This window comes from Rhineura floridana, chromosome 2 (assembly GCF_030035675.1).
Source record: "Rhineura floridana isolate rRhiFlo1 chromosome 2, rRhiFlo1.hap2, whole genome shotgun sequence".
Taxonomy (NCBI): Eukaryota; Metazoa; Chordata; class Lepidosauria; order Squamata; family Rhineuridae; genus Rhineura; species Rhineura floridana.
The window spans coordinates 11,967,579-11,981,943 of record NC_084481.1 but is presented as its reverse complement, the minus strand read 5'-3'; the positions used below and the strand labels follow the sequence as shown (position 1 = coordinate 11,981,943).

Below are 14,365 nucleotides of genomic sequence, written 5' to 3'. Positions count from 1 at the left end.
GCAACAGACATGTGACACTGGCCTTCTGCTGAGCTTGAATCTGTGTGAGGAACCCAGAGACAGAGACAGAGAGGGGAAGTTTGCTACTGTGATTGGTGGGCAACAGACATGTGACTCACACTGGCCTTCTGCTGAGCTTGAATCTCTGTGAGGAACCCAGAGAGAGAGAGAGAGAGAGAAAGAAAATGGCTGAAAATGGAGGAAGAAAGCAGCAGCAGATGGGAGGTGAGTGGGACAGAGTTAAAAAATGGGGGGGGGACTTTCTTTCTGTTGTTCTCCAGTCCTGTTTTAAAGCAATTAGGCAGGACTTACTTAGGTATTACAGTTTTTTATTATGTAGGAAACTAATACTGATTTGTTTAAAATTAATACTGATTTTTTGCAATGACCAAGTGGTTTGACAATAAAGTATTATATGGGCTGTATGTATTTATACATCTGCAGTGTGTGTATGGAGTCTTTCTAACAACTCTGTGATTGGTTTGGTGATTGGAAACCAAGACAACTCACAACAAGAAATAAATCCCCTTAAAATCCAGTAACCATAAAGCAAGAATAAACAGTTGGAAAACAGCCTAAAGAGGCATGATTCTGAATTCTGGGTTGTGTGAATGAAGTTTGTTTATTATTTGATTTATATCCTGCCCTTCCTCCCAGTAGGAGCCCAGGACAGGAAACAAAAGTACTAAAAGCACTTTAAAACATCATAAAAAACAGACTTTAAAATCTATTAAAACATCTTTGAAAACATTTTTTAAAAGCTTTAAAAAACATTTTTTTAAAAAAAGAAAAGGCTTAAAACGTATTAAAAAGCAATTCCAACACAGACTCAGACTGGGATAAGGTCTCAGCTTAAAAGGCTTGTTGAAAGAACAAGTTCCTTATCACTTGAGGCTGTAGTTCTTGGCACACTTCCCAGTTTAGTAAGCCCCATTGAATACATTGGGACTTGCTTCTGAGTAAAACATTGGATTGCACTATAAATATCAATTACAGATTGTGTAATTAATAAACATATTTGATAGTCATGTTTATATAAATATTTCTTCATACTGTGTCCCAATGAGTATTTGATTTCACACTATGGTTGTAGATGATTTTTTCTCTACATTTTAAGTGTGCCCTTCTTCCTTGAGGTGGTCATGGTACTCTGTTGTTTTCATCTTGAGGGGAGGATAGGCTGAGAGATGGTGAGTAGCACATGGTCACCCAGTATACTTTATAGCTCATTTCCATTTTGAAAAATTAATTAAAACGATTTACATGCAGGCAAAGTTGATTAAGTAGATCAACACATTTAAAGCACATCCAATTCACATTTAAAGCCCATGACTTCGCCTAAAGAATCCTGGGAAGTGTAGTTTCCCCCTCACAGTTATAGTTCTCACCACCCTTAACAAATGAAAATTCCCATGATTCTGTGGTGGGATTCATGTGCTTCAAATGGGTGTTGAATGTACTATAAATAAATGTTGTAGGTATGATGTGCATTCAAGAGTGAATTGCAAAGAAATTTTTTAAAAGATACTTTTTTAAACAGGGGGAGGGTTGTAGCTCATAGTTAGGGCATATGCTTTGCATACAAGGTCCAAAATTCAATTCCTGGAAAAGACTATTGCCTGGAATCCTGGACAGCCAATGCTAGTCCATGTCATGAGTACTGAGTTAGATGGTACAAAGTGGCCTGAGTCAGTATAAGGAAGATTCCTTGGTTCCTAAAATTTGGAAGAGACTCAAGGGCCACAGTGACCCCAACATTTATTGATGTATTTTTATTTACAACATTTATATACCGCTTTAGTGTAAAAAATCTCAAAGGTGTTTACAGAAAGACTTAAAACAATAAAATTATTGGCAAAAGCGTTAAGGACAGATATTTTAAAAAGTTCAAAATAATAAAACCAACAATGAGTTAAAAACAGATTTAAAAACACAATAGCTTCTACATGCCTGGAGAGGCTTGCCTCAAGAAAACTGATTTTAGCAGGTGCTGAAAAGAGGCGTCTGCCTAATGTCAATAGGCAAGGAGTTCCAAAGCATAGGTGCTGCCACTTTACAGGACTGATTTCTTACAACGGCAGAACAAGTACTATGTGGCACCCATAACATGGAAAGCACACCTTGAACTTGGCCTGGTAGCAAATCAGCAACCAATGCCGATTTCAGAGCAGAGGTGTAATGTGCTGTTAGGATCTCACTCATGTTAGCAATTGTGCTGCAGCATTCTGCGTTAACTGCAGTCCCCAGGTCAGGTTGTGCTGCATGGGGATTTCTGTGACCTTGGCTGACTGGCTGCTAGGATTTTTTTAGTTTGGGTTTTTGGTTATGAATCCTGACTGGTTGTGGGATGCGGAGTTTTCTGCCTTATTCATAGGAATCTTGTGGTTGGTATGGTATTGCATTTAGGAAAGTGTTACTGGCTTTTGTGTTGTTGTTTTTTCTATTTGCATTTCACTTATCTTTAACCTCACTCTATTACAGCCATAGAAGCAACAGCAGTGGTTCCATGTGCTCAGGACAACCTCCTTAAACCCATTGATGATGCAGGGGCATCAAATATTTGCAGTTAGTGTAATACCATATTACACTAATAAGGTGGCCAAGTGGTTTTTCTGTTTATGACCAGTAGTGCAGTAGCAAATTAAAAAGTTCAGGGTCTCTTCATGATAGTCACAGCCATGCCCCTCCTTCTTTTTTTGCTGCTGCGTTGAGAATAAGATCCTTTTTAATGCCTTCTCCTATAACAATAGACGTCCCTAGCTCAGTATTGACTGACAAGATTTCAGGTAAGGATCTCTCCCAGCCCTAATTGGAGATGCTGGGTATTGAATGTGGGGACTTTTGCATGCAAAGCTTGTTCTCTGCCACTAAGCCATGACCCTCTTGTAAAGGTAAAGGCATTCTTGATGGTAATATAACATTTAAAATACACTGCTGAACTATTTCTGTTACTGCTGGTGCTAATTTGCACAGGATCCCATTTCTTACCTCCCGGATTAAAAAGCAGGGAAATTCACTAATTGGCAAAAAACCTTGCGGTTTAAGAATGTACCTATAGCCCACAGCTATTTCTATCAAACCTTAAAAAGCAGGGAAATTGGGCAGCTATAGTGAATGCACCAGGGGAGCAGGAGATCTGAACTCCTCTCTGAGATATTGGACTGCCCTACAAATTGGTCAAAATGCAAACACCATTTGGGTTGGTCTTTCACAGTCCAATCCACTTCCTGGTAGCCGGTATGGAGAACAAGTCTTATGAGGAAAGGTTGAAGGAACTTGGCATGTTCAGTCTGGTGAAGAGAAGGCTGAGGGGTGACATGATTGCACTCTTTAAGTACCTGAAGGGCTGTCACATAGAGGAGGGTACAGATTTGTTCTCTGTTGCCCCAGAAGGTAGGACTAGGTCTAATGGTTTTAAGTTGCAGGAGCGTAGATTCAGATTGGACATTATAAGGAACTTCTTGACAGTAAGGGCAGTTCGGCAATGGAACCGACTGCCTAGGGAGGTGGTGGGATCCCCTTCACTGGATGTCTTCAAGCAGAGGCTGGACAGCTATCTGCGGGAGATGCTCTAGCTGTGGATTATGAAGACAGTTGATATAGTTCAGATGGTCACTTTCAATATGTCTGATTTCCTTTGCAATTTTAGTGAAGTTTCCTATAGGAAATCATTTTCTTTTGTTTCTATTTCTGCGAATATGTGTAGTACAGCAACACTTTGCAAAATTTACACTAAAAAACTCCAGACATAATAATGGCACTGACTTCTGCAGAATAGTCTCCAGTGGACCTCAGGAGTGTGTCAATTTGCACAAGATAAAACAGTGGGAGGTGACATATATTCTAACAAAATGCTAGGTGTGCTCTATGTTTTTAATTGACCGTGCCTACCTTGCCTTAAATGAAGTGGTTTAAACATAGCAGGCTGAAAACATGCATCCTCTTTTTCCCAACAGCTAGAGTCACTGCTGAAGTAGCAACATATTAGAATTAATCTGATTTTACCTTAAACTACAGTTTCAGATTCAACTGTTAAAGCACCCAAAATAGAAATAGAATATAACCTCCAGTTTGAAACACAAAAGGCTGTCTTCACCATCATATGACACTGACCACTAAAAAGGCTTTGAAATTAATAAAAATAAATTTGACACAGATTTCTGGGATGAATAATGAGGAAAATAAAATGTTCTCGTTTAGATTCTCGGTACAAACAGTAGTAACACAGAAAAGAAGCAAAGTAAGAAGAACACCAACAAACATACAAGAATGTAATTCCCATCTTTGGAGATGGCAGGTGTTGCATTTTGACCAATTTGTAGGGCAGTCCAGTATCTCAGAGAGGAGGTCAGGTCTCCTGCTCCTCTGGTGCATTCACTATAGCTGCCCAATTTCCCTGCTTTTTAAAGTTTGATAGAAATAGCTGTGGGCTATAGGTACATTCTTAAACCGCAAGTTTTTTTGCCAATTAGTGAATAAGTATGATAGGCAAGAAAGCCCAGGTTGAAAATGCATCATTGACCGTGGGCCACAGATAACAGTTTGGCTCAACCCTAAGTACATATAATTGTCACATTGCTAGCTTTTTGTTTTTTCCTTCTTTTGCCTCCTCTATGATGTCCTCACAGCCCATGCAATTTTGATCGCAAATCCCTTGTAGCAGGGTTTTTGCTCAGGTTGCATTCAATTATAAAAACATGTACATGGGCCTTATATTATGTAAATAATAAGTGATTTCTGGGAACGAATGCTAGTGTGATGAGAAATTGAAAGATGCAGCCATAAAGAATGACTTGCTCCTACTTCTCCTTTATCTCAAAAACTATAAAGAGCTGCAACATCATCCATACCAAGATCCCAAATGCTGCTGTCATCACCAGGAATTACTTCTCTACCATACCATATATCTTTATTACGGTCAATAACCCGTCAAAAGGGATAAACAACAATCAGGTTACAAACCAAGAAGGATAAAAGATCATTAAAAATTAATAAAAGGCAAACAACTAAAACTTTAAGAAAACAAGGATAAGCGTTTACATTGCGCTGCATAAAAGAATTTTGCTACTGGTACCAAATGATCACTAATAGCGCCAGATGAAAGCCAGGCCAATTGAAGTTCGGGAGATATATTGGGTCGTTTGTTAAGAAAGGGCAATATGTATAGGTCCCTTTCTGCTAGATATAGCGGACAGGAAAAAAGATTGTGAGAAAGCGATTCAATCAAGCCTTCCTTGCACGGGCACGTACGTTGCACTAGGGGTATGCCCTGAAATCTGCCCTCCAATAGAGCTGAATCTAAGCAGTTAAAACGGGCCTTAGAAAATGCTAAGCGATATTTGGGATTCGTTACAGGTTCAGGTTAATGGGAATCAACTAAACAATTGTGTGAGTAGAAAGATTTCTGCTTGTGCAATGGGACTCCTCCCCTCTCCTCTCTCTGTGTGCATTCCATGCCACCCCCTGAGCTGTTCTGGGGGCGGGGGGGGGGAAGAAACCCAGAACAGATGAAGGGTGAGAGGGTGAAAATGCTCTCTTGTGCAAGAAGAAATGTGACGGAATGCTCATATTAGTGCTACGTTGAATACAACCTATAATGCGGACTGCAGTTTTTGCAAGTAGATGAATTGGCACTGGCTATAACAAAACCCTCTTTAAAATACATACATACCTACAGGTGGGAACAATACATACACTTTTATTTATTTATTTATATTTTTGCTCCACTCTTCTTCCAAGAAATTGAAGGTGGTATGCTCCTCCCATCCTTTTTATCCTCACAACAACCCTGCAACATTTGAGCAGACACTTGAACCTGGGCCTTCCTTGGTCTTAGTCTGATAACCTAACCACTATGCCATGCTGAAAGTTATTTTAGTTGAGTAACTTATGCATATATTACATTTATTTCTGCACTTTTCTATGTATTTGAACTAAATCTATGGAATATGTCTTACTGCACCTGAGCTTGAGGAATAGATCAGGAAGAAATTAATAAGTTAGTTAATCAGTCAGGTTTCTGATAAATATGTGGCATGGTCAGAATTGGACCTGTGGTTGGGTCTCTAGGCACTGCCACAATATGAATATGGAACTCTTTTATATTTTTTTCTAGAAATAGATATTTTCCTGATCTCAGCAATTTCTATTGATCTTTTCTGGATGTTTGCCAGCTTGTCAAGCTCTTTGCTCTTCAGTGAGGTACGCAAACCTAAATATAGTATTGCAAATGAAGGCAAGCAGAGGAGGACCTAATTCCTGTGCTATTACCTATGGCCATAGTGGCTGGTATCTTGCAGTATTGGTTTCCATTGCATTTTGCATACTTGTCTTATGTTTTTCCTGTTGCTCTTGAATTAGGAATGGACAAATCCGTCAACTTCACCTTCTTTCGTCATTTTTAATCTCAAATTCACTTTGACCCACTTCTACATACATTTGTGAATGTTTTTGTTTTTAAAAAATCTAATATACACATTTTGTCTAGTATATGCATCTTTGCAGTTTCCCCTCAATATAATGTATTGTTATATGTTGTTTTCACTAATATTATAATAATTTATGCATGCAATTTTCACAAGTATATAATTTTGTATGCATTTTGGGTTGGAGAACTGCCCCACAAAATTCAGAGTGGTCATTTTTTATTTTTTTTTGGTGATACATTTCATTTTTGTTTTTGCATTTCCTCTCTTTTGGCAGTGTGTGAAAGTGGCCAGTCTAGTTTCAACAAGATCATGTTTTGTATAGAAACTCATACTAGTCTTTTATAGACTTGAATGCATATTGAATTTATAAATGTGATTAACTTCCAACTTTCTGTCTTGCACTAACAGTATTTGCAAGTGGTGCATTCCAGACCAAAAGATGTTCTTGTCTCCTGTTGAAACACTGTAGGCATGACATTACTGAGCCCGAAATAGAAACATCATCTGTATAAAGTAGGGATGGAGTCTGCTTGGTGGTGTCTTTTCAGATAACATTCTACTAAACTAGCAAGCAGTTACAGTCTCCATGATTTTTATGCTATCCTTTGCTTTTACCAATTTGGGTGTTTTCTCTTGAAAAATAACAATATTATTATCATTTTTTGTAACAGTGTTTTCCTTTTGGAAAAGAAAGTTGCTTTGTTTCTGCCCCATGCCCACCCACCCATTTCCCCCCTTCGCCTTCTTCTCTTGCTCCCAAATCAGCCCTGGAAAAAAGCCAGAGAGTCCCTGTTCAGTTACTTTAAGAGAAAGGGGGAGAGAGCATCTAGTTGGTTTCATGCTAGCAAAGCAAAGAAGCATGCAGATCAGTTTAACATTAGGAAAGCAAAGCCCCACACTGGTCAGTTTCATGTTAGCACAGCAACAGGCACAAGGAATGCAGTGATTTAAAATACTGTTATATTTGATGCTGATTTTTTTTTAATCCAGTGCCAGGAAAAGCAATGCAAGTTATCAGCATTCAGGATCAGTTCATAATGATAGTGAACATGCAAACTATGGGGAAGTCTGGTGCCAGCCAAGTTCAATTTTTGCTAAATTCTTGCCCATCCCTAATATAAAGGCCATTAGAATTAATGGAAAGAACTTCAGTGATCTTGATTCTTTATGCTCCAGTGGCCAGGAATTGTCTAGAACAGCTTTTGCCAACCTGGTGCCCTCTGGATGTTTTGGACTGCAACTCTCGTCAGCCTCAACTAGCATGTCTGCCTGTTATAGTCCCAAACATCTGCAGTGCACCAGGTTGGTGAAACCTGGTCTAAATCTTCAGGTCACATGAATTCTATATAGACATTGTTTTGTATGTGATATAAACTGTCTATGTGAATTGCCAGTCAGCAGTGATGATTCTGCCAATGACAAGTTCACTCATACAAACTGAACTGCTAAACAAGCAGCATTGATAGGATATATAAACCAAGAAAGTGCTGAAAGCACATGAGCAGTATGAACAGCTCACATGACTTAATGACATTGCAGCCTTGCTTCACATTGATTTCCATTTAATATCTGGCGGGAGGAGTTGAGAGCCTAAGGGGATTGTAAATAACTATAAAACCAGTCAGCTGGTAATGACCAGCAAAGGGATATCCAAGCTAGATGTGAAAATGCAATGTGAATAATTGTTTTTAGAAGTTTAACTGCATGATATTCTGTTGTGTTTACAACAGTGAAGATGCTTGGCCAATAGGATGAGGGCACGTTGTCCATCATTTTAAGTAATTGTTTTAATTGTTGTGAGCAGGGCAAGGGCAATCTTCCAATGTTAGAAGTGAGCATGAACTGGGGTGGGAAGGCTGTAACTAATTAAGAGGATAACAATATAATTAGTAGATTTGGCATAAGGGAGCCCTGTATCTGGTGGATGCTGAAGATGCTGCATTTTTCATTTGAAAATACTTGTATTATTTTCAGCATAAAACGGGAACTTAAATCTTCAGGGTGTCTGGAGATTTTCAGAGTTTGCTCAAGACATTTCTTGAAGTATGAAATCCTCACAGTGCTCTTCTGCAGCATGGTGGTAGATTTTATAAAAATAAACTAAATAATTGAACATTTCCTGCTATTTAATGGTACCCAAACATCTGCCACCTGAGTGAGGCTGTTTCAGCCTGCCTAATGGTAGGGCTGGCCCCAATTATGATCCTTAGGCTAATGGAAACCCTTATGTGTTGAAGGGCACTGAGCCATACATTCATCTAATACACCCTTTTAAACATTTCATAACCATTTTATCTTAAACTCTTCATACCACATGCGTAATTCCATAAAATTTGGGAGCCTACATTACAAAGTAGCATGCAAACGTTATATAAACCGTAAAGAGACATAACATTGTCATTTTTATTTAGATCTCCATAATCCATAAACCCACACTGCATTTCATTATAATTCTTTCATCGTATTTCTTCCATTCATTTTACTGCCTCATCAGCAACCTGAGCAATCTGCACATAAACTGCTGGAGTATTTATGTCCTTCCTTCCATACCTGAAATAGCATTTTCTTTCCAACCAACGAGGCTTGCACAATGAAGGCCATCTGACAGAATATCAGAGAACCCACATTGGAAAATTTTCCTGAAATTGCTTGCTTCAGTGTGAATTCATAGTCTATTAATACAAGAAGAACCAGTAAGGTTCTTTTCCAGTAAGGAACCAGAACTGGGCATTGCACCAACAGATGCATAAGGTTTGCCTCGTTCTTTCCGTTTGACTGACAGTTATGGATAAGCATCTCCCTAAGTAACTATAAAGTTATCAAATAGATCCTATAAAGAATTAACTTATTTTTCAATTGTAATCCATAGATACTTGAGGTATATAGATATTTGAGGCAAGATTTTGAGGACTGATATTCACAGTAGTGATGTGACTTCAATATCTTCTTTTGTATTCCATTCCATGCATAGCAAATCTAAATTCGACGTTTGTATTTTCACCACTTCATTATATATAATAATCAGGGTGTTGGATTTCTTAACAAAGGAACTTTCTCTAGGCAACAAATGCTTGGCTTGTGAGACACACTGCAAAGGCATTTGGTCTAAACATTTTTATCAAGTGATGTCCTAACTGTGGGTATCATGCCAATGAAACTCTAGAGGCAATACTTGCAGTACAGTCCTGTACAAATTTACTAAGCAGAAAGTTCCATTGAGTACATTTGGCATTCCTAGGTAAATGAGTGTAGGATTTGAGCCTCAATCTGTAGTTTACTGAGATTATGGCAAACAATCCTGCTCATTCTTCAGATCTTCAGTTTTCTTTCTTTCTCCAGGGATCTTATTTACCTAACAAAATGGTTTCTCCTCTCTGTTCCTAAATTGGCGTGATAGCATAGCACCGTGTGTATGTATTGTGTGTGTATTAATCAACTATAATTTTTTGCTACTTATTTCCTTGTTATGTATGACACTTCAGTTGTAGCTAACTGAGGTTTCATGCTAAAAGGTTATGTAAAAAATACTTGCAAGTTCGTGTTAGAGAAGATACCAGAAATATGTTATTTGAGCAAAAGATGTGTATTTTGGTACGTTAAACAATAACACACTTGAAGCAGGTTGAGCTGGATTTCTAGCAGCAGGCTGGTTCTTTTTAAGTGAGCAGCTTCTGGATCGTGTTAACCCTTCTGAATGTTTAGGACATGTACCCAAACATATAACTTTTTAAAAAATCTAGAATTTTTCAAGCTAAATTTTTATGTTAACCTCTCTGCTTTTAAGGCAAGTGATTTTTCAGGACTGTTCAACCATCCACAAACTATTCCAAAGTATTTTGCAGGGAGCATGTGACAAGCTGAGCATATATTGGTGGCAGTGTGAAGAAATGTAGTTGTGTGATCTTTTGTATGTCATGGTTACACTGTGGGGAACTGGTTACTATGGATGCGCTCTTCTTCCCCAAGGCCCTGTAGATTCTTGCTTCATTTCCTGGAATCTAATTGCTCTGGACGATCAGTAGACTTCCCCCCTCCTCTGGGAAACACGTCTACCATTGGGGATTGCTGTACTACTGCACCCTGGGTCTGATGGCATGCACATGCTAAGCATGTTTCTTTCAACTAGTGTTATCGTTATCATTTTCCTAATCCTTTAAATATGTATTTCTAATAATGAGGGATACATTTCTGAGATAGGAGGTTGGCAGGTGAGAGGTAGCCTTGCTTTTTGGTCTTGCACTAATCGTGTGCGGCATAGCTTGTAATGAGAGATTCCAGACCCTCTGGTGAGCAGCTTTGATTCAGCTGTTGAATCTGCAGTGTTTGATTGCATGGCTTTTACAGGACCAGATGCCCAAAATGCCATAAACTGACACCGTTTCTAAGACTTCACTGGGCCCTTGCTTGTAAATCTGGGTGTTCATTAGTTTGTGGGATTTTTTTTACTTTGTTTTCCTTCTGACTAAACATTTTGGAACCACCTGCCATGAAATTAGGGTAGGTGCTAGCACCTATATAAAGGTGCTGGAAAAAGGTTTTTAACAGGGAAATCACACAAGATATTATTTGACGTCAGGCAATGTGCATGAGACTTTTTTTTAAATAGTGCAACTATCATGTCTTGCTTACTGTAGGATTTATTGAGAGAACGTATGTGCTTTGGTCTCTAATCCCCCATATATACCTGTACTGAGTCAATATATAAATTGTAGGCAGGAGTTTGTTGAGAGCAAAGTCATGAGCCTCATGTTTCAGTGTGGGAGTAAAAGGGCATGCAAACAGTAGCTTATAATGCAGATAGTTTGGAATGCAGCAGCTAGATAACTAATCAGGGCTGGGTGCTATGATATTATACTATCAGCTGTGTTGTCTGAACGTCCATATCACATGCTGATTTTGGCGTGAATGCCCTTTTTGGCTTAGGGATTCTTGAAATACCCCCTATCTCTTTATGTGCCTTGCTGTATGTTCTTCATAATTGCCCAACCATATGATAAGATCTTCAGGAGAAGATCATCCAGATCAGGCAGAGGACTTTCTCAGTGGGGCACCCCAGTTAATGGAATGCTTTCCCCAGAGAGGTCTCCCTGATGCCTAGTTTATTATTACTATTATTTTTTGGCACCCGGCAAAGACCTTTTTATATTTTCAGGACTCTTAGGCTTAATTTTAGCCCAGCTGGTTGTTACCACCTGACTGTCTTTTTGCCTTTGTGCTTAATTGTTGTTAACTGTATTTTTGTATTTTATGTAAACTGTCCTGAGAAATTCTAATAGAGGGCAAAATAGAAATGTCTGTAATGCAAATCAAAAGATAAAATAGTGTTTCACATTAACTAAGGATGGGACTGAATGAGCAGGGAGCAGAATGAGGTGTCCTAATAAACCACCTTGAAATAACCTTGGGTATTCCTGATGGTGGATACAAATTGTTCAAGCTATAACTTTCTCTTTTCATGCTTTTTTTTGGGGGGGTATGATATGGTATGTGTTTTCCTGGAAAGATTCTCCTTTATGTAGATTTTTGTTTTTCATGCTCTTCATAAAGTGCCACCATTTTTAAATGACTCTGTGTATAACTATGCCTTAGCTTGCCGATATTAGCTGTTTAGGCCTTTTCTAGCCTGCTTTCTTACTTGTGCAACCTTGGTTTCTTTCATATAAACTCTCAGGATGTTGGGAAATGTGTCTCTGATAAAATACTTTCTATACAGCTAATTATTTTTAACCCCTCCTTGAGTAAATTTTGGGGGATGGGTTGGATGAGATACATTCTTCTGCTTCCTCTCCAGCTCAGCAAAGCTTATGAAGCGGTGCTCTCCTTTTCTCTCTGTGCAGTATTGATTTCAGCTAGGCTTTCAGGTGTAGTTCTTTTTAGTTCAAATGCCTGGGCAGTTTTAAAATGTATTTTCCATTTATCTTTTTTAAAAGCCATGTAAGAATTTAGATGTCCAGCTGTCCTTTCACTCCCATATGCATGCTGTTTCTGTGGCCTTCCTGCTTTGAATTTAAGAGCTCCTCCAAACACGCAGAAAAGGCATGTGATATAGTTCTCCCAACTGCATTCTGAAATAGTACAGTTCTGTGAGGACTCTACCATATGCTTTATATATCTGAAGTGGAATTTAGTCAAGCATCAAGATTAACACATGATTATAAGAGATCTGATTCTGTGCCCTTGAGAAGCTCCTCAAGGAGGCTGTTAGTGAGTGCTTGCTGCTGTTGGAATATGGATAAACATGCCCTTACGGGAACATGAGAGGCTTCTTGTTAAAGTGAGCAAAACAACAGTCACAATATTGTGTGTAAGAGAATGTTCAAGGTATTTTATTTTAAAAGCTGCTGATTGTGACCTTGCTTGGCAAATCTCTGCTCCTGAGAGGCTGCAGTAATAACAACACTGTGGATAAAACTTTTTCATATTAACTTTTGCCTATTGTGAGTTTACTTCACATAGGAACAGCTCTGAAGCTACTTGTGTCTTTTAAGTCATAAGTATGGGAGAGAACTAAAAACAAAAGTAGAGGATGCAAGGCAGGGCTTTCATTTCAGAATACTCAAGCTCTTGCTGTAACATTTGAGCTGGCAGTTAAGGTGTATTCTGTGTGGGCTTTGAAAAGCAGCAGCCATCCTGAAAAGTCCATTTTCACAACAGCTGCCATTTTCCAGACCCTGCAGAATATACCTTCAGGGTCAGTTCAAACATTCAGAAACAGCTTGACTATTCCAAAATTAAAACATAAATGTTACTAGTTCAGCTGTCCATACCCAAACGTATGTTTGTGGCCTGAAAGATAATATTTTTATAGCTTTCCCACTTAGTTGCTTGGAATTTATCCTTCCTGAGATGTAAAGGCAAATAATTTTACAAGCTTGGTTTAAGCAGAGGGCTTCAAACAAAAACCATGCAAGACGACTTAAAATTAACTAATGTTCAAATTACTCAAGCTTGAGACTTCAAACCTGGGTATGGTCTGTCTGCTGATTTCCTTTTACGCTTCCTTGGTAGATTAAAGCAGATTTTGTGCATGCCAGTATGGAAGATGCTCTCTGAGACATTGTAAATGGAGGCTCCATGTACTCTACCTCCATAATTAATGAATCTGTGGCATTTCTCATAAGAGCAAATGCTGGTGCTGTTATTCATTGCCTAAAACCTTTGCCTTAGACAGACTATTAGACCCTGAAATGAAAAGCACGAGACTGGGAGATGGGAGAAGATAACTTTTATTTTATGCATTCTGCATTCTCACTCTTATTTCTGTGTATGTACATGCATATCTGGATTTTTACATTTCTGAAAAAGATTATTATGATTCTTTATTAGGATGAAGTTGCAATCATTCTCCACAGATTCAAGGTTAAGTTGTTCCTTCCCACTAGTTGAGTTGGTAGGAAGATAATCTCATCTCTCAATGGTAGTTTTCCTATACCAGTTATACTATTTAGAGAGCCCAGCATGTGTGAACAGTAGATTGGGAATGCCAGAAACCTTCCACTGTTCCCTGTTATATGATGACCTGGGCATGTCACTTAGATTCCATTGAAAGTGATGTTCTATTGAGCCCTTTTTGTAGTATTTTGAAATCTTCAGTGTGGAATATGGTAGCAGTCTTGGGAAACTAAAAAGGATTGAAAAGTGGGAAATCTGAGCTGATAGTGAGCACCAGTAGCTTCTGAATCTGCCTGCAATTGTTGGGGATCTGCAACATATTTCTTTTCCCTGTCGTGATAATGCTGCCTTGACTGGCTATGTCTGAAGTATTGGCACCATGCTGGTTCCCCAAAAGATGCATAATGTGAGTACAAATTTTGCAGCTGTCCAAGGTGCTCAGCTGCCTAGGCTAGCCCTGAATGTAAAGAGAGACAGCCTTACAGCTCTTTTCAGATATGATGTAGATGTTTCTTTCATTCCTCAGTAATGCTGTTAAGAATGAA

The 14,365-nt window shown here is 38.7% G+C and overlaps 1 protein-coding gene across 3 annotated transcripts in view; it reads left to right on the top strand.

Moving 5' to 3' along the window:
- Positions 1-14,365, top strand: part of KLF7 (KLF transcription factor 7) — a 103,230-nt gene that overhangs the window by 22,193 nt on the left and 66,672 nt on the right. Inside the window, exon 1 of one of the 3 annotated variants that reach the window (XM_061607800.1) lies at positions 111-225. The exons of the other annotated variants lie outside the window; for them this stretch is intronic. Within the exon in view, the coding sequence (XP_061463784.1) occupies positions 196-225 (30 nt within the window). The 5' untranslated portion in view covers positions 111-195. Of the gene's footprint in view, positions 1-110; positions 226-14,365 lie in introns of those variants that run through there. 3 annotated transcript variants of the gene reach the window in all.